General features: G+C 36.7%; 1 protein-coding gene across 5 annotated transcripts in view; it reads left to right on the top strand.

The window, feature by feature from the left end:
* Positions 1-2,561: 2,561 nt before the first annotated feature.
* FSIP2 (fibrous sheath interacting protein 2) overlaps positions 2,562-21,526 on the top strand; it is a 100,038-nt gene continuing 81,073 nt past the window's right edge. For 4 of the 5 annotated variants that reach the window (XM_049615371.1, XM_049615370.1, XM_049615368.1 and 1 more), the window contains exons 1-9: positions 2,562-2,661; positions 3,004-3,129; positions 7,548-7,709; positions 8,434-8,523; positions 9,593-9,732; positions 10,376-10,514; positions 11,012-11,122; positions 14,397-14,523; positions 17,628-17,717. In XM_049615371.1, coding sequence (XP_049471328.1) covers positions 2,563-2,661; positions 3,004-3,129; positions 7,548-7,709; positions 8,434-8,523; positions 9,593-9,732; positions 10,376-10,514; positions 11,012-11,122; positions 14,397-14,523; positions 17,628-17,717 — 1,084 coding nt within the window. In that variant the 5' untranslated portion in view covers position 2,562. The remainder of the gene's footprint in view (positions 2,662-3,003; positions 3,130-7,547; positions 7,710-8,433; positions 8,524-9,592; positions 9,733-10,375; positions 10,515-11,011; positions 11,123-14,396; positions 14,524-17,627; positions 17,718-21,526) is intronic. The other variant, XM_049615369.1, reaches the window with a different exon arrangement.

Raw genomic sequence — 21,526 nt, 5'->3', positions numbered from 1 at the left:
CACGATCTCACGGTCCGTGAGTTCGAGCCCCGCATCGGGCTCTGTGCTGACAGCTCAGAGCCTGGAGCCTGTTTCGGATTCTGTGTCTCCCTCTCTCTCTGCTCCTCCCCCGTTCACGCTCTGTCTCTCTCTGTCTCAAAAATAAATAAGCATTAAAAAAAAAAAACAAAAACGCTTTGATGGGTTCTCATTCATGTATGCCTAAGTCAAGACAACAAAAATATACTGGGGGCTCACTAAATGCTTGCTAGGCACTATACTAAGTGTTGTACATAAATAAGTGTGTGAATAAACCAATAGCTGCTTTCAAGGAGTTTCCATTCCCTTAAAGGGAGACTGACAGGTAAAGAGATATTTTTGATGTAATATGAAAAGTGCTAAAATGGAGGAAAGCACAGAGGAAGCAAATTTGGCCAAAGCTTAGAATGTCAGAAAAACTTTGTAGAGATGATGACACTTCAGCAGTCCTGTGACTGTGAATTCCAAGACCTGTGAATATGTGTTTCATGGCAATGAGGAATTAAGATTGCTAATGGAAATACAGTTGCTAATCAGCTGACCTTAAAATAAAGAAATTATTGTAGGTCATCTAGATGAGCCTAATATAATTAACAGATTTTTAATTATAGAGAGGGAGGCGAGGTCTGAATCAGAGAGACAATTGAAGATGCTACGTGCTGGATTTGAAGTGGGAGAAAGGGAAAGCTTCTAGAAACCATAAAGAGGTAGGTCGTAGATTGTGTCCAACAGCCTCCAGAAGAATGCAGCCTTGCCAACACCTTGTTTTCAGCAGAATGAGATTCATTTCACGCTGCTGACCTCAATTATTGTAAGATAATACCTTTGTATTGTTTTAAGCCACAAAGATTGTGGTAATTTGTTACAGCAGCAAGAGAAAACTACCACAGGGCCAAGTCACAGAGGCTGTTATATGCTTTGTTAAGTCTTAGGGCAATTGGAGATTTACTACAGAGGAGAGAGATGGCATCAGATAGCACTTTGATAAAAGATGGATTGCTGGGGTAAAGGTGGCAGAGAGATAAGGCTGTGGCTATCACACAGACAAAAGAATGATGAGTGGCTTAACTGAGGGAGTAGTGTACAGGTGGCTAGGACAGGTCCAATTAATTTCAGTGATAAAATCATTAGGACTACAAGATCAACTGAATGTGGGGAATATGGGGAAAGTTAAGTATCTAGTACTATTTCTCAGTTTCTGGCTTGGGTAGATACTGATATTGTCACTGAGATGGGAAATGCAGGAAAAATAGGGCATTGGCTTTGTCCTGTTTTGGTAAAGGGATGGGTTGAGATTTGAGTACGTGGAATTTGAGACGATTGCGAGACATCTATGTGGAGAGGGGCAGTGGACTGTATCTTAAAATCAGAGTTCAAATTTAGGAGTACTTTGCATATGAGTGCCCATAAAACAAATAGAACAGATGTAAAACTAGTGTATTGATTAAGAAACTGCCTCTGGGGCCATTATTAAATAGTAATTATAATTCTTCTTTAACCTTTGCGGAAAAAAGAGGCAACTATTGGGAAGGCTGTTAGAAAGATTAAATGTGGTGAGTGTTTAGCACAGTACCTAGAGTTAGTACGTTAGTAAATAGTAGGTATTATTACTAAATAGCCCAGAAATAAGAAAGAACAACAGTGGGTTAAAGAATATTAAAGGTCTAAATCCACACTGCTGACAAATCAGATACAGTCTGGGCCTTCAAAGTACTTCTAGTCTAGTTAGCTCCTTGAAGGAAGGGGCCAAATTTCACTCACCGCCATATCCCCAGTGCTCCACTCACTGATGGGCCCAAGGAGTCAGGTATTTGATAAATTCTGGCTGGATGGTTGACGGGAGGAGAAAGAGGGATCACGGAGAAAGCAAGGGAGTCAGAAAGAAGGAGGGAGTAGGAGAGTGAGGCAAGAGAGCTAGAAAGAAAGGAGGAGACTAGAGGGAGGATAGGAGAAAGGCAGTGAGCCTCGAAGGAAGTCAAAGGATCTTATGTGAACCTGGAGTGGGAACCTGGGGACGGAGTGCGATCACAGTGTCCGTAAGGAGGCACATATAGAAAACCAGGCCTCTGTCCCTACAGTGGGCTGTACAATCACTCCTGGATTTTGTGTTTTGCCCTGTTACTCCACTTCCCCTCCCCCACCCCCACCCCCACTAATCCCCCCCTCCCCCGACCCGGGCCAAACCATAGCTTCTTGGAGGCCAGGAGAAATTAGACAGCTTTCAAAGTTTGGGTTTTTGTTTGGTATGACTGAGGGGTACTGGTTTGAGAGAGAAATGGTACACTGACTGTGACTCTCAAACCAGGCCCCTGGGACCGACTTCCCGGAGCCTGGGACGCTCACGCCGCAAGCACCTCGGGGAGGGCTCCACCCTTCCGGCGCTTCCAAGTTGGGAGCCTCGAACGCCACGAGGGTGGGGCCTCGCGGACGCGGGGTACTGACCATTCTGGATCCAGTCGCGACGGAGGGACGACGACGGGGAAAGGGGTGCGAAGGAAGGACACAGGAGAGGGCGGCTGAGGGTAGAAGGGCCCGGGGCTGGCGATGGAGCTGTACCTCAGCGCCTGTTCTAAGGCTGCCAGCGTCGCTGCCACCAAGACGGCCACCAGTGGCCTAGCCTCGGAGAGCCAGCAATGCGGAGACGTGAGTAGCATTCAGCCCGGCGTCGTGGTCCTTGGCCCGGGCTTCTGGCCCTGTGGGGCGGGGGCAGGGATAGCCACCGACCGGTCTCGCGATTCCTAACCGCCCGCTTCTGGCGCCCTCGTGCGGCGCGGCCGGTGGTGGTGGCTTGGGTTGCTGGCCACAACTGGCTGTGGCTCTGGGGGCGAAGAGTGGGCGGTGTCCGGGGGAGCGGGAGGTCTTCAGGGCTGTCTGGTACGGCGGGACCCTTCGACCTTGACCGTAGGAGTTCATTTGGTTGGAGTAGGAGTACATTGGCCTAATACCTAAAAGGAAAGACCAAACTCTCCCAATTGCATCTGACAGGGCGTGCACAAAACCCACTTTCCAGGGGTCGGAGCGGGTCAACTACTGGATCTGCCTCTTGGGGTCAAGTTGCCTATGATCCCAGGAAGCAATACTTTATACTATACTACGAAGTTAGGTGAAAAGGTAAAGTAATTTTTAATTGTCTTACATTGGTTTTCTTTGCCCTTTGCTACTTGCTATTAGATACAGGAACTACATCATACAAAGTCCATTAAGGGAATCTGCACTGATATACAGACGAAAAAGATAACCAACCTCATATCTAACCTAAGATATTGCTTAGGATGCCTATCAGGCAACTTCATCTGTATAGTTTGAACAGAATCGTGGGCTAGAAAGTTTAGATTCTTAGCTCTGTCTTAATTTATAATTTATGGAACCATATTAACATGTCTTTATACTATCACTTTACATCTACTTATTTAGTGAGGTTTTATTGCAAACATATTTGGTTGAGAGGGGGAAGGTTATCAGGGATAGCTGGATATTTGATTGTGTTATGATTTTAACCAATAATAACTTGGACAAAACTCTAATTACAGAACAATTTCCTACTATTTTATTTTGAGTTGCATTCTATTTCATATACTAAGTGAGAAAGAAATGAAGTTGAAATGAGTTAACATGTTCAGTATTTAACTGATGACTGCATGATTTGCCCCAACTTCCTCATCCAGTTTTTTCCTCCAATCCAAAGCCTCAGCTTTTTCCACTTGGGGTCTTTTATACCTACTCACACATACTACATTAGTATTTCTGTGCCTTTGTTCCTTTGTTCTGTGCCTTGTCTCCCAAACCTGGCATATTCTTTCTTCTTCTGCCCAGTCTATGAATCTGAACCATCTTTCAAGATTCTTTCTGAAGTATGATAGCCCCCAATTAGCTGTATTTCCTTAAAATTTGCATTGCTCTTGGTTTATATAGTTTCACTCAACAGTATAATTTTATGTTTATAATTTAAATCATACTGGGGTATAGTATGCTTCTCTCAAACTCTTTCATATTTTTAGTCCTCCATACCTCTACCCTCAAACCTCCCCAGCCTTTGACCCAGTAACTAATGCTGAAGAAAGTTCAGTGCATTCTTTTTCAGTGGTTCTTTGATCAATATTGAAAAAAAAATTATGAGAAAGAATTCTGAGTGACCCCGTGCCCTTCTTCTATCTATGATGTCATCAGAAATAAGCCTCCCCCCCCCCCGAAAAAAAGGGGGGGGACCTGGGTGGCTCAGTTGGTTAAGTGTCCAACTCTTGGTTTCAGCTCAGGTCATGAGCTCACAACTGGTGAGTTCAAGCCCTGCATCTGGCTCTGTGCTGACAGCAAGAGCTTGTTTGGGATTCTCTCTCTCCTTCTCTTTCTGCCCCTCCCACTTCATGATTCTCTCTCTCTCTCTCACTCTTTCTCTCTCTCTCTCTTTCAAAATAATTTTAAAAAAATGAATAAGGTCCCTTGGTATTTGATACTTGCCTAATAAACAGCTTTAACCTTACTGATCTTAATAAACTTATTTCTTAAAGTAAGTTTTGTTTTGGGGTATCTGGCTGGTTCAATTGTTAAACGTCCAGCTTTGGCTCAGGTCATGATCTCACAGGTTCATGGATTTGACCCCCACATTAGGTTCTGTGCTGACAATGTGGACCCTGCTTGGGATTCTGTCTCTCCCTCTCTCTCTGCCCCTCCTTGCTCATGCTTTCTCTCTCCCTCTCTCAAAATAAATGAGCTTAAAAAAAAAGTATGTTTTTTTCTGGAAAATATCTAATTTTTCTTTTTAAAAACAAATTTCTTCTATTAGAACTAACTATGCCACCTCGCACTGTTAGACTTAGTCACATCCAAACAAACTAGCTTTCCTAAAACATGCTTGAAACCTCTAATATCCCTTCTGTAGGCTAAGTGTAAACTTAGCCCTGTCTATTGTTTGCTTATTCAGATATATTGTTTGCTGAATTACCATTTCTGTCAAATAGTAATTCACTTGTCAATTACTTTTTTAAAATGTGTCCTCTCTATATTCTTTATTATATTCATTTCCCCCAAACTATCTTCATTTAATCATAATTAGGCACCAGACTGTTTCCCTGGAGAATGACTTTGTGAGATCCTTCTTTTTCTTTCAGTACAATCTCCTCCATAAACTGGTGCTTTATGTTTATACTTTTAGTTTGTATGTGTGTGTGTGTGTGTGTTTAAGGGAAACTAATCACTTTAATTGACAACAGAATGGTTACGCTGGCTCCAATGAATGGATATGTCTAAAAGGTGTTCTTTGTTTACAGGTCAGTAGCCCAAGTTTGGTCTTGAGAAATATACTGCCATTCCAGCTAATGTTCAACATCTCTTAGATGTTAACATCTTTAAAAAAAGATGTCAGTATCTTAGAAAAATATGATCGGTCCACTCCTTGACTCATGATTGTTGATTGTTCCCCTTACAGGAAAGATATGGTCTTTATATCTGGTCTCACTGAATTCAAAACATTGTCCAATGGGATTCTTTTCTTTGCCTCCTCAGAGAAGCATTGGTAACTGGGGAATTCTGCTTTATGACTTAGGGCCTTGGAAGAAATTGAAGCCTGGTGTCAAACAAGAGGTCAAAAACTTATCAAGGAGGCTTTTAAATGGAAAAGGAAAGCTAGCATCCTATCAGGTTCCCGCAGCCTGCCCCTTTGCCCACATATGAAACATCCTCCCACCTACCTTAAAGGAGTTCTTTATAGGGTCCCACCCGGCCAGGCTCAATAGTGTTTGGAATCTGACTGAGGTGGCTACTGCCAGACTGAACACAGAGGTCACAAATTGGTACCTGCAGGCAGATCTGGGTTGGTGCACAGTGTGTGGGGTCTTATCAGTCGAACTGAAGGCCTCCAAGCAGCACAGGCACTCTCAGGGTCCCACATCTTACGCACATTCCAGTTGCCTTTCACTTGAGACAACTCCTGCTTTGACTGTACTTTAGACTAGAACTTCCATTTTTCTGGGCAAGAAAACTTAAAGGAAAGCATAAAGAAAGAATGCAAAGGCAATATTAGGACAACTTCCACACCCACTTATATCCTCCACTTTTTCCCTTTGAGAAATTCCCCCATAACCCATTATCCCACCCTGCCATTGAAAAATGGACTAAGAACTCACACACAAAACAATCCACCTCACTTTGGTAATGTAATTTATAAATGAGAGTAGATAATTCATCTGTTTTCTCTAAAGTAACAGAGAAACATGACTGTTAGCTGATATTTTCCTTCTTTTATATGCTAATGATTATTGTATAAGGTGGTATTTGGTCTTTACACATATGAAGAAACTTCAGTCTTATCAAGATCTATTTTTTGACGTTTATTTATTTATTTTTGAGAAAGAAAGAGAGAAAGGTAGCAAGTATGAGTTGTTGGTCGGGGGGGGGGGGGCAGAGAGAGAGGAGGGAGACAGAGAATCTGAAGCAGGCTGTGCACTGTTAGCACAGAGCCCAATGCGGGGCTTGAACTCACAGACCATGAGATCATGACCTGAGCCTAAGTCGGACACTTAACAACTGAGCCACCCAGGTACCCCATTATCAATATCTTTTATAATTGGTTTTTCAATATGTTGAACTTTGTAAGACCTTGATTTTTTTCCTAACTGTAGGATTCAGGGATCGTTGGGTTTCTTGCCTTAGATAAGACCCCCAATACAAAATAACTCTTTAATCCATTATCTTTAAAATCTGATTTTTACTCCTACTATTTTTGTTAAAGCTGTTTCTGGAGAGTGTTATGCTAAGTGAAATAAGTCATACAGAGAAGGACAGATTCCATATGTTTTCACTCCTATGTGGATCCTGAGAAACTTAACAGAAGACCATGGGGGAGGGGAAGAAAAAAAAATGGTTAGAGAGGGAGGGAGCCAAAACATAAGAGACTCCTAAAGACTGAGGACAAACTGAGGGTTTATGGGGGTTGGGGAGAAGGGTGGGTGGGTGATGGGTATTGAGGAGGGCACCTGTTGGGATGAGCACTGGGTGTTGTATGGAAACCAATTTGACAATAAATTTCATAATAAAAAATAAAAATTAAAAACAAAAAAGCTGTTTCCATGAATCTTGATAAAAGACTTCTATTTTCTTCATTTTCAGTTTATTGATATATAATCACAATATTATCCCTTTATACTTTAAATGAAGTGAGTACATTGACCTGGAAGAGGGAGGAGGAAAAGAAAGTTTTAGCTTTCTTTATACATTAAAACAAATTTTATCCTATTCCCTTTCTTTCCTTTCCCTTCTTTCTTCTCTGGCTCAGGGCCAAGGACTGATGGAGATCAGAGAAGGAATTAATTGAATGAGAGTAGGTTTTTAGAATAGGATCATGTGGAGAAAAGAGGGAGAGATAATAAATTTATGTTACCTAATCCAAGGCTTTTCTGTTGCTGATTTTTCTCCACACCAGATTCTTCATGCATGCTTTACTTTCAATGAACAGTGTAGTCATTTCGATAGGTTAACATTTAAAAGTGAATTTCATTAGTTTTACCTTTATAATATTTTTAAATCTGTGTTTGCAGCTTTTTCGACCTTCTTACGGTTTTAACCTGACTGATCCTTACTGTCGACTTTTGGAAAACCAATATAAAAGTCTCCATGATCCACATTTAAGAGCATACTATAAGCGCAAAGATATCCTGAGAAGATTAAAGAAGGGTGGCTATATCACCAGCAATAATAAAGTGGGTTGAAGATTAATTCTTTTTAATCATTGCAAATTTCTAAGACTTGATAAGGCTTGCTTCTGTACCTTACAGCGGGGTGGGGGGGGGGGTCTGTATCACCTTTAATTTGGTCAGAAGAAATACTTAATGGGAAATTTCATAAATTACTCAGTATTTGGGTCAAAGGAAATCAGACAATCGCTTTTTTCTAAATGAAACTACTTCTTCCCTCACCTTTTTTCTTTATACCATCAAAAGATGATTACCAAATAATTTGGGGAGGTAAAGGTAATTTTCCCAATTGTATCATAGTCCTCTTTCTCTGCCTCTAATGTCACTATATGCTTGTCAAGGATTATGTCCCATACACTTTTTAAAAACTTGAGACAAAATAGGAACCTAGCAAAATCAGTCTGATGGAATATTGATGGACTATATTCTTACTGGGGCTGAACATTTTTATTACAATGGTCTTTTAATAACTCCAGTTGTGGGTACTAAATCCTCTATCATGGCATAATGCATATTAATAAAGTAATGGTTTGGAAAAGATATTTCCTCTGGGTTAAAAATTATAGAGAGATCCTGCTTGAAAAATTGTTAGCATTTTATTACTCTTAATACCAAAATATTATCAAATGGTATTCCATTACTGTTTTTTCCTCCAGAAAGTAATTGTTAATGATTTTTAAATATTTGTATTCATATATTTTTGTTGTTATTATTTTGTTTTGTTTTTTAGATTGTATGTACCTTGAGGGAATTGAATAAGTACAGGCAATATCTTACCAGTTTAAAATTAGACTTTGAAAGAAACTATATGAGAGATCAAGTAAGTTAAATACTTAATATGGTTTCTTTACCTAGGATTTGGAAGAAAGCTTTCTTTGTATGCAAAATATTTTCTTTTAATATTTTTACCTTTAATTTTGACAAACTACTTTTTCCAAATAAAATTTAGAAGAGGAATAAATAATATTTTGTGACCAACACAGTTGCTATATTGAGCTAAAAAAAAAAGGGACCAAGTCATCTATTAATATGCCTATGGTAGCTTACATAATTTAGTAATAATTTAGCAACTCAGACATGTCACTTCTACCTGAGCGAGGACCAATAGGAAGAGTCTATTGGGCTAGCAAGATTCTTCATCTGGAACCCCCAAAACAGTGGGAATAACAGGAGAGGAAGTATATGATAGTTATAATGTCCTACAGGTGACTCAAGAAACATGTACATTGTGTATGTGTACCCACACACATGCAGCTGTGTTCATTCAATAAAAAATGTTATTAAAGGTGAAGTGGAATGCCTTGATGTAGAATAAGTGGGTATAGATAGTGACTTCCTTTCAATTTTTGACTCAAAGTTTGTGTGAGAGTGTGTGCACACATGCACATGTGCATGAGTGAATTCGGGTTTTAGGCTCGAGTGAGTTGGATAAAAATGAGAAATGTATGTGTATGTGTACTTTCACAAATTTATGTTCAAAGGTTAAGAGTTGTAAAAGAATGATAATGACTTCCCTATACTATTAAATGTTCTATATTTTCCCCAATTTCTCTCCTATGCCTAGAGCTTCTCTTCCCCTTCTTTCTTATTTTCACTTAACTTTTTCAGAATAAGTAGAAAAATATGATGAAATATTTATCATTTATTTTCCGAGAAAGACATCTTTATTTTGGGTCAGTTGTCCATGTCTATAATAGGTTTAAATGCAATTAAACAGAAGCAGCTATTCACAAAGTACTAAGCACTAAATAAAAAGGCATATCGTAGGACAGTTTTATTTCTGAAGAATGCAAAAAGATTTTGTATACATATATATGTATATCTATCTATATTCACATTTATGTACATATATGTCTGTGTGTGTATATATGACATACTTTTTTCAATAGGAAATGCTTGCAAAGCAAGTAAATAAACTACAGGAAAACAATCAAATACCTAGACGTTCTGATGTTGCACGGTTCCAAAATTGGTTGTTACAGGAAGACACCCAATCTATTAAGGACCAGGAACAATTAATAAGGAACAGGTAAGATTGAAGTTAATGCATATTTTATGTATATATTGTAGACCCAAATATGGAAGAAAATACTAGAAAGAATTGAAAGTAGGAATTTTTTTAGATAACAAGACACTATTTAACTCCACTACTGTCCCCACTATGGAGAGGAAAGGAGACCAAGAGGTACAGGAATTGGGAAATTATGGTGGCAAAGGTATGAAGAGGAATTTCTACCAGAGAAGACAGGGTTTCTGGGAATCCAAAAGGTAATCCAAGCTGATAACTGAAGAACAAATCAGATCCAAAACCTTTCCTATTGTAGGACATGAGGGAAAGTATCTTTAGCACATGCTTCTTTTTTTTTTTAATGTTTGTTTACTTATTTTGAGAGAGCATGAGCAGAGTAGGGGCAAAGAGAGAGGGGGAGAGAGAGGGAGAGACTCCGTCTCTCTGCTGTCAGTGTAGAGCCCAAGTGGGGCTCGATCTCAGGAACCATGAGATCATGCTGGCTTGAAGGTCTATGAACAGAGCTGATAGAAAGTCAATAAAATTCTTGTAGTTTAAGAAACAAAAACTAAGCCAGAAGGTGGTTTTGGAATATCAAAGCAGATGAAGCCATCATAAGGGAAACAGCCAATACACCTTTACTTGTATTTGCACTTTTACTTAGATATTTGGATATGATAAATAGGGAATTAGAACTTGAGCGTACAGCAGAAGAGCAACACCTGCTCCGAATGGATAGAGAAGAAAGACGACAGCAAGAACACACAAGAAGAAAACTTAGTCTTCGTAGAAAAATTGAAGAGGTGAGATAACAAATTTAAAATATTGAGAGAAAAACTGTATACAACTGTTTCATTTGTAACTAGTTGTCCATCATAGTTCCTGAAGTCATTTCAGGTCTGAATCATATATCCCCATTAATCTTTCTTCACAGCTATAATATACAAGTTGTTACATAAAATAATAAGGCTGATAGCACAAACTATGTATATGAACCAATACCTGCTCTTAAAGAGATGATTGTGAAAGTTACTAGACACTATTTAACTCCCCTAAAGTCTTCATTGTTGGCGGGGAGGGGGGGAGATTTTTAATTCAGCTTTAGTAAAAAATAACCATCTTGCATTGTTAATAGGACTGCAGTAAGGAAAGCCCATCCTAAACCCAATGTATGACTTTCATTATGCTTGACCTGATGTCTGTTGGGCCCCTGACGTGTTCTAATTTGCTTGGTGGTGGTGGGCAAAATACAAAGGTTTAGTGTGAGCATGTACTGAGTATGTAACTCCGTGCTCCCTAGGAATGGAAGACAAAAGAGATGCTACTTCTGATGAGGATTGGAGAAGATGTTAAAAGAGAAGCTAGGATAGAGGAACAACGGCGTCGCAGCAGAGAAGAGAGTGACAGGAAGGTGGGGTGAGCTTTAAAACCTCTAACTGGGACTGTTTGAGGAGAAGCTTTTGCTAGTTTTGGTATTTGAAAGTACACTTTGCGAGATAACAATGGACCAGTTACCCCAAATGATATGCATTATACAAAACTGAAAGCTACGGATATATTTTGGCTATATTATATTCTGACTATAATCAAAAAAGTGCTGCCTTATTATTTGATACAACTGCTTTTGACTTTATCTCACGACGTAAACTAGTAATTGTTCTAGGAAAAAAATGATAAACTGATTTTTCTTACTCCCAGAATTTCTTGGGAAAAGTTCTCAATATTTCCCTACCAGCTAATTTTTTTAGAGTAACTATTTTTTATTTTAAATGATACATAATATTTTATGATTTAGAATGTAAACCAGTGTAAAGAGAAAGAAATTATTTGTAATCCTAGCACCACCTATTGTATGATACATGCACACATTGTGTGATATTTCTATGAAAATTTATTACAATAAATAAATTCATGTTATTACACCTTACAGGGTGTTTTGTAGATTGCTCTTTCATTTAATAAAAAAACATTGACAACTCTCCATGTGGATTAATACTTGTCTAAAATTACAAGTATTTTCAAAGCTTATTGGTTTTTATTTTTATTTATTTATTTTTAAGAGAGAGAGAGAGAAAACAGGGGAAGGGCAGAGGGAGAGAAAGAGAGAGAGAGAATCTTGAGAGGGAGGGAGAGAGAGAGAGAGAGGGAGAGAGAGAGAGAGAGAGAGAGAGAGAGAGAGAGTCTTCAGCAGGCTCCACACTCAGTGCACAGCCCAGCACAGGGCTTGATCCCACAACCCTGGGATCATGACCTGAGCCAAAATCAAGAGTTGGACACTTAAACGACTGAGCCACCCAGGCTCCCCTCAGTAGCTTATGGTTGACAAACTAGATGTAGTATAAGATATACATAATTTGGTTATATTGATATATACTGCTATGTAATATTTTTTATTAATGTAAATTTAAATATGTATGATAATCTTTTATTCTACTTTGGTACATATACCTTTTAGTATTTTCAAGGTTCATATGGTGAGCTCAGCTTATCTCACTTTGTTGTAATTATTATTTTCTAATAATCACTTTTTTGCAATGGGAACTCTCTCCAAACTGACCTTTTTGTTTGCTTCCAGACATTTCTGAAAGTATCTGGTTTGTAGAGCAACAGAATGTCCCAGGTCTCCCCTTTTTGCCTCATGCCAATTACTGTTCAAGGAGTCCTGACCAATTTTCATGACAACCAGTGCAATGGGACAAGTTCTGGCCCTGGAAGTGCTTTTAGACGCTACCACTGATGGTAGACATGGTGACAACACAGGAAGCTTGAGCCATGTTCATGGCAGAGAGATATCTCAAGTATTGATATTTCCAATGGAGTTATTCTAAATTGTTTCTCTTAAATTGTGTTTTAATAGAAGTTTTCAATTCATTGGTGTATGCTTCTTAATATTTTAATATTTTTTTCAGATTGACACCATTTTACATTGACATACATTTTACTCCAATGTATGTGCCTAAATTACAATTATGGAAATCTTTAAAAGATTTTGCCTTTGTATCTTTGTCAAAAATCAGTTGTATAGTGTATTTTTGTATTCTTTTCTACTCTTTGATCTATGTCTATTACACTGCTTTGATTACTGTACCTTTTATAGTTCTTTAAATCAGCAGTGCTAACCTTTTAAGTTTGTTCTACCATTTTAAAGTTGTTTTGGCTAATCTAAATCCTTCACATTTCTGTATAAATTTTGGAATCCGCTTTTAAGTTTCTACCAAGAAATCTTACTGAAATTTAGATTAGCATTATGTTGATTCTATTGGTCAGTTTGAGCACAGTTGATCTCTTGATAATATTGAGTCTTCCAACTTGTGGACCAAATATTTCTCTCCAATTATTTAGGTTTCCTTAATTTTTGCAGTTTTCAGGTCTTACACATCTTTTGATAGATTCATCCCTAGGTATTTCATAATTTTTATGCAATTATAATTGGTATTTTTAATTTTAAATTATGATGATTTGGTGTTAGTATCTAGAAAAGCAAATTTTTTATATTCAGCTTGTAGTCTGCATTGACAAAATCATTCTAGTAAGTTATTTCTAGATGCCAATTGACATTCTACATAAATGATTACGTTGCCTATGAATAAAGGTAGTTTTATTTCTTTTCTTTGGATGCTTTTTCATTTTCTTGCCTGATTGCACTGACTTATAACCCCTGTTATAACCTAGAATAGAAAAAGTGATAATGGACATTATTATCAAATATTTCTTTTGTCCCTTCTCTCCTCTGTACAGGCATATATTAATTAGGTTGCTTGATGTTCCACACCTCACATATACTCTTTCATTTTGTAACTTTTTTTCTCTCAATCTTTCCTTTTGGATGGTTTCTTTTCCTTAATGCACTTTAATTAATCTCTTCTGCAATGTCTATTCTGCTATTAATGCATATCTTATATTACTCATCTCATACATTTAAAAAATGATTTTGGTCCTTTTTATATCTTCCATGTCTTTTCCTTACCTTGTAAATATATGGAATACAGTTATGCTCTAGTATTATTACCTTTAATTCTAGCATTTGTATCATTTATGGGTCAATTTTAATTGATTGATTGACTCATTTTATGGATCATATTTCCCTGCTTCTTTATATGCTTGGTGCTTTTTGATTAGATGTCAGATATCATGAATTTTACTTTTTGGATGCTGAATATTTTCATATCCTTCTAAATATCCTTTAACTTTTTTCTTGAATGTAGATAATTTCTTTGGAAACAGTTTGTTTTAAGTCTTGCTTTTTAAGATTTGTTAGATGGGACCAGAGCCATGTTTAATCTTATACTAGTTATTCCTCACTACTGAACCAAAACCCATTTTAGTACTCTACCCAATGCCCTGTGACTTAAGACGTTTTTCTGGAGTGGATGGTGAAAATAGGCATGATAGACAGGTACCAAGCACTTTTCTCTCTAATCCTTTAGGATGGCCTTTGTTTGTTTCCTCGCATACCTGTACTGATCCATTCTCTTGCTAAATACTCTAGGGAACCCGTGGAAGATCTCTAGGGTTCTTTCTCTGTGCAGTTATTTTCTTTCTGGTACGTCGAGGGTCAATATTAGCCCAGAAGCTTAAGACAGGAGTGACTGTTGATTTCCAACATATACTCTCACATTTTAAGTGTTTGTTTTGCATTTTTAAACAGAAAGCTGACATTAATTTTATATATCTTAATATTTTAGAAACAAGCCCTTCTAGAGAAAAAAATGGCTTATCATTTACAAAAAATGCAAGAAAATGGCTTTAAAAGAGAAGAGATGAGAAACAACACATTTCATTACAGAGGACAAGATGGAACATATAGTGAATGTGAGAATATTAAAAAGCTGATGGAGCTATGTAGAAAATGCTTATCTATGTATTTACGTAAAAATCCTTTCATAAAACTCTGATTGCTTACAATTGCTATCTGCTTTGTGTTAGGCACAGTTCTAGGCGTTTTTCTATTACGGTTCAAGTGGAAAAATAGACATATATGTAAAAATTAAAACAAAGTAAAATAATCTTATCAAGTGGTCTAGTAGCAAGCTTGTCTATTCTGTAGTTCTGACTTCCCTATACTAAAAATAATGTATTTTTTGCTACTGAAACTTTAAAAACTTTCATGTAAGGTAATTGCTATTTTATAACCAACATGGTATTCTACTATTTTCCCAGCCATAATGAATAGACAGTACCAGAAGAAGGTGGGGGGGGGGGGCAGGCAGGAGGTCGGGGAATAAAGAAGGGAGGAAGTACTTGGAGAAGAAGGGAGCGTAAGGAAGAAAAGACAAAAGGAAATGAAGAGTTTAAAGGAGGGATATCCAGTCATGACTTTGCTATGCCCAATCTCTACCAGCTTTCTTTAAGCTCATAAAATACATTAAGTTTGTTAAATTAATGATGTTAACTACAATTTCATAGCCAGAATACAAAAATGTAGATTTGCTTTAATTATCCTATGTGGGGGGTGCCTGGGTGGCTCAGTCGGTTAAGCGTCCGACTTCAGCTCAGGTCACGATCTCACGGTCCGTGAGTTCGAGCCCCGCGTCGGGCCCTGGGCTGATGGCTCGGAGCCTGGAGCCTGCTTCGGATTCTGTGTCTCCCTCTCTCTCTGCCCCTCCCCCGTTCATGCTCTGTCTGTCTCAAAAATAAATAAACGTTAAAAAAAAAAATTTAAAAAAAAATTATCCTATGTGGTATCAGGAAAGAACAAGATCATCCTCCGTCCTATCAATCCTCTTTCTAGATGAAAGCCTCCTTGTGTCACTCCAGTAGATTACTAACTAGTTTTCATTGCCTCTTTTTTCAAACCTACTTCAAATCTGTTTTTCAAACTGCTACTAATTACACTTTAAATCTGTTCTGAGGCTTTCTTCTGCTCCCAAAACATAAAGATCTCTATCACCTCTTAACTGAAGCTCAGACTTTTGAGGCAACCATTCATCACTACCTAGAGCCCAACTCAAACCTAAATTTTAAGCTTTATTTCATACCACCTCCTTGAAGAAGGCAGCTATCATCTAGGGGTGATGTACTTAGGCTCTAGAGCTAAACTGCTAAAGTCCATAATCTTTACCAAACTGCTTTACCGTAATAATCTAGCCATTCAAATGGCTTGGACAAATTACTTAACCTCTTTGAGCTACAGTTCATGATCTAAAAACAAAAATAGTACTCCTAAATTCTCACAAAGATCTCAAAAGTCTATAGTAACTACTCAATTTATTTCATTGTCCAATCAAACGAGACTACTGACCATTCCTAACACACAAGGTCCTTTTCTTTCTTCTGTACCTCTCTGTCCAATTTTCTTAGCCTGGAGTGATGTGCTCAGTGTCCATCTATCCCAGTCCACATTTCTTTAAGCCCCACTGTAAGTGACATTCCACAAAGTCTTTCTTTTTTTTTTTTTTTAAACCTTTATTTTTGAGACAGAGAGAGACAGAGCATGAACGGGGGAGGGCCAGAGAGAGAGGGAGACACAGAATCTGAAACAGGCTCCAGGCTCTGAGCTGTCAGCACAGAGCCCGACGCGGGGCTCGAACTCACAGACCGTGAGATCATGACCTGAGTCGAAGTCAGATGCTTAACCGACTGAGCCACCCAGGTGTCCCCCACAAAGTCTTTCTTAACAGCCCTAATTGGAAGATCCTTCTTCTTTGAATCCCTTATAGTACTTTGTATTATTCTCAATACACTTATTACATACTTCCCACTGTCTTAATCACCCATAATATCGTATCTCCCACTTTTGTTTTCACAGAGCAGAGAGTACTGTATTTATGTATGTATGCATGTGTATGTATTTGTGTATAAAATATATATTTGCTAAATGGGCTAATTCAATTTATTCAGCTCATCAAAATAATGAAAACAATCTCATGCTTCAGAAAAGAAATCACTTTAGTAACTATATACATTCCTACAAACTCAACTGTTAACTTTCTAAATAGGAAAAGAGTTCCAAGTAGACATTTTAAACATTTGTTACCTCAAATTCCCTTTTGAAGAAGATGTAAAGGGAGTGCTTGAGTGGCTCAGTTGGTTAAGCATCTGGCTCTTGATTTGGGCTCAGGTCATTATCTGACTATTGTGAGCTCAAGCCCTAGATTGGACTCCGTGCTGAGCAGGGAGCCTGCTTAAGATTCTCTCTCTCCATCTCCCTCTCCATGTGCCCCTCCTCACCCTCATGTGCATTCTCTCTCTCTCTCTCTCTCTCTCAAAAAATAAAGATAAAATACATTAAGAAGGTATAAATGAATCCAATTTATATTATCAAGGTGACACGAATATCTATCTTACAAAACAAACAATTATACTTCCAAATAATATTGTCATCTTCCACCAAGTAGACAACTTCCAGAGGGAGAGAGAGAGAATGAAAGAGGAAGGGAATATTAGGTGAAATTTGCTCCAGTGGGCAGACAGATCACTCTCACATTTACATCTCTAATGAAAACCCATTGAGTACCCATTATGTGAGGAGACTTTGCCCTCCTTACGTGGTGAAAAAGAACTATAATTACCTCTATCACAAAGGAGTGATATATATACAGTTGCCTGTGCCAGGCTGGGAGGCACATCCAAGAATGCAATAGTAACTGTGGCCCAGTGGGTCTCTAGCCAGTAGCTACATTGGTATGCATCCCAGCAGATAGGAAATGACATGTTACAGTTTGTCTGGGTGTAACTTTTCTCTCTACCAGAAGAAAATTCTGTCCCTTCAAGTATATCTTTTAACTTGAAGTGATAATATTTCAAGAATTATTACCTTCCCATTTCACATCTTTCCATCTTCTCCAATACCTCCCTATAATCCCACATACAAATGAGCATAAGGCTCACCTCCCTTGTGCTTGATAAAATAGTCTATCTTGGGTAATTCTGTCATCACTCTTACTAAAAATAAATGTTTTATTACATTTTTTAAGCTTATTCTCCAAAGAAGAAAAAGAAGTCTTTTGATAATATGAACTTAGTTTACCAAGTTGGTGACCAGAGACCAAATAAAGGAGTATATGGTAATTTAATATTTTGATAAGAAATACTGTAGTAATTTGAGGAAAGACTGAGTTTGGATAGAAACTTTTGCTTAAATGCTTTAAATGCTTAAATCTTCTATTTTGTGTTGTCAAATGACTGATTTAGAATGATGCTTACCAATAATGACACAACCTCTATTGCTTTCAGAATTTGATCTCTAGTTACTGATTTAGTGTTCTAAACTTAATATTATGTCATAATTTTAGAAAAATAAAATGAAAAATCTATTGCTGTTAAACAGTATATGATACCTAAAAAAAAAAGCAAACTAATTTTTATAATGTTCAAAATGATTTTAGAAAACTCTGAAGTCAGTCAGAAATTAACTCCAAAACTACTCTGAACCCTTTTACTTTATTTTACTTTATTATTTATCCCATACTGTTACTTCATGTTGTCTATTAGGGCTCACTGGATTAGACCAGGAACACAAACGGCAGCATAAAACTTCTCCAAATAATACACTGTCAAAGTGTGAGGCTGTTAAAAATTGAACAATATGAATCTCCTCCCACTACCAAATTTCCAGGAAAAAATTAAAGCAAAAAATTTAAATTACTTTGGCGTTATTAATTCAAATTTAAAGAAGAAAAGTCCACAATCTTTCCTCCCTGAGTATGTAATTTGATTAGTCTCATCAAGACTCTGAAACCTGGGGAGCGACAGAGTTGTCTTAGCAGAGGATGTCTTCCACTTTCAGGACCACTGAGGTAGATTTAACTCTTAAGCTTCATGGGTCCTATTTTTAAAGCTCAAAGACTTTTTTAAAGACACCAATAGTTATTACAAGGCACACAATTATGACAACACCAGCCCCACCTCTACAAAATGTGTACATTCATCAGTTGAAGGAGATTTGGGTTGTTTCCAGGTTTGGGTGATTATGAATAGAAAAATCAGAAGTATTTGTAGTCAGCTTTTTATGTAAACAAGGGATTGTTGAGTCATAGTAAATGTATGTTTAAGTGAACAAAGTACTGTCCCAAATGCTTCCAGAGTGCCTGTAATATTTTTCATTCCCATCACTAATGCACGAGAGATCCATTTGCTATGCATTCTTGCAACCATTGTATTATCAGCAATTTTTTATTTTAGTCATTCTAATAGATATAGTGTTAGCTCATTGTGATTTTCATTTGCATTTCCCTGATCGTTAATGATGATGAATATCTTTTCATATGCTGTCTGCCACTTGTAAATCCTGCTTAGTAAAGTATCTGTTGAAGCTTTTTGCTCATTTTTAATTGGGTAATTTTCTTACTGTTAAGTTTCAGAAGTTATTTATATACTCTGAATACAAATCTTTTTCAGATATGTGATTTGCAAATATTTTCTCTCAGTCTGTGACTTGCCTTTTAATTTCTGTTCCATTGATCAATTTATGTGTCTATCTCTTTGCCAGTACTGCACTGTTAATTAGCATAGCTTTTTACAGTCTTGAAATCAGGTAGTATAATTCTACCAACTTAATTTTTTCCCTCAAAATTTTAGGACTATTTTAATTTGCTTGCCTTTTGCATATAAATTTTTTGATCAGCTTGTCTGCAAAAATTAGGCTGAGATATTTTAGTGAAGTACATTAAATCAATCTACAGATCACTTTAAGGAGAAAAGAAACCTTCTACAAATCTTGGTCTCCCAAGCCATAAACATAGTATCTTTTTCTGTTTAGGTTATACTTGATTTCTGTCATAAGTGTTTTTATAGTTTTCAGCATAGAGATCTTATATATGTTGTGTCATATTCATACATAAGTACTTCATTGTTTTGGTACTATTATACATGACGTTTTTAAATTTTGTTTTCCTGTTGTCCATGACTATACTTTTACGATACCTCTTTTTACATATTTTTTAGTGGTTGTTCTAGACAACACTGTACTTATCTTTTCACAATTCCACTTCACCCTTTAAGTGGAATGTACATCTTTCCACTATCTATGACTTCTTATCCCCCAACCCTTTGTTATAGTTGCCCTATGTATTACATCTACATACATCAAACATCCATTCAGACAACGTAACATTTTTATTTTAAATAACTAAATAGAAGAAGACTAACATATTATATTTACCCAGATAGCTACCATTTTGAATGCTCTTTAATTTCTGATATTCCAGGTTTCTTTTCCAGTGTCATTTTTTTCAGCCTATAGAACTTCTCTTAGTATTTCTTTTAGAACAGATTTTCTGGCACTGAATCATCTTATTTCCCTTCTTCTAAAAATATCTTTATTTTACCTTCATTCCTGAATGACAGTGTTTTCATTTGATATAGAATTGTAAGTTGACATTTTTTCCAGAACTTGAAAACTGTTTTTCCGTTTCATTGTGTTTCTGTAGTTCTGATGAGATATTGTCTATATTTGAATAGTGATCCTCTGTAAGTAAGGTGACATTTTTCTCTGGTTGTTAAAATTCTGGGGGGTGGGAAATAGCTTTTAGCAACTTAATTATGATATATCTTGGTGTGGATTTTTATTTTTTTTGCCTGCTTTAATCTTCACTGAATTTCCTTAAACTTAAGTTTATATCTTTTGCCAAATTTCATTTAAGCAGACTTCCTTATCTCACAGAAAGAACTACTATCCAAATCTAGTGATTATCATAACCATTATTTTTTAAATATATTTTTAAATATATTTACTACATGGGTGTATATCCTTAAACTACATATATACATATAGATAGAAATAAATACCATTAAAAATATTTTAATGTAACTGATATGCTGTTGTATCCAGTTGTATGTGATGTGCTTTTTACACTCAGCATTATGTTTCAGAAGTTTTATCTCTGTTGCCTGACATTTTATTTCATTACTGATATATCCCATTGTGTGAATATACCACGATATACATATATTTCTCTTGATGGAAATTATACACATATTTATATCGTATTTTTATATGTTATATATATTTGTATTATATGTTACAGATACTATATTTATATATTATATATATTTATATAAATGTTTATATAAATATAAAATCTCATGGTACTCATTGAAGAGATTCTCTAGGGGTTATATGCCTAGATATGGGATTTCTGCGTCATGTTTCCTTTTCTGAGAAATCATATTTTCAAATCTCTTGTCCATTTTCCTAAGGGGTTTTCTTTCTCCTGTGAATGTGTGTGAAAGATTTTTAAGCCATACTAGATAATTGTGTTAGTATATATATATATATATATATATATATATATACATACATACACACATTATAATAAATATCCTCTTCCAATTATGATTTGTTTCTATCCTTTCTTTTTATCTTTTGATGTACAGAAGTTCTTAATTCCATATGGCTGATGTTAATCTTTTGTCTTATTTGTAGCAAATATTTCCAGTTTTGTTAATGGCTTTTTTAACTGTTCTTTTTTTTTTTTTTTAAGTTTATTTATTTATTTGGAGAGTGGGGAGCACAGAGAAGAAGAGAAAGAATCCCAAGCAGTTTCTGTGCTGTCAGCATGGAGCCTGATGCAGGGTTTGATCTCAGGAAGCATGAGATCATGACCTGAGGCCAAAGTCAAGAGTCACACATTCAATTGACTGAGCCACCCAGGCACAACAGTTTTTCTTATTAAACATTTCAAACATAAATAAAAACCAGCAGAACCCATATGGTGCCTCCATCTGACTTGTTTCACTTAGAATAATACCTTTTCTATCTATAAAATCATGTCATTCACAAATAGTGACAATTTTACTCTATTTTTCCAATTTGGATGACTTTTGTTTCTTTTTTTTTTTTTTTTTTTTTTTTTTTTTTTTTTTTTTTTTTTTT

Source organism: Panthera uncia (genome assembly GCF_023721935.1).
Source record: "Panthera uncia isolate 11264 chromosome C1 unlocalized genomic scaffold, Puncia_PCG_1.0 HiC_scaffold_3, whole genome shotgun sequence".
NCBI classification, from domain to species: Eukaryota; Metazoa; Chordata; class Mammalia; order Carnivora; family Felidae; genus Panthera; species Panthera uncia.
This window is presented reverse-complemented; position numbering and strand designations above follow the sequence as displayed.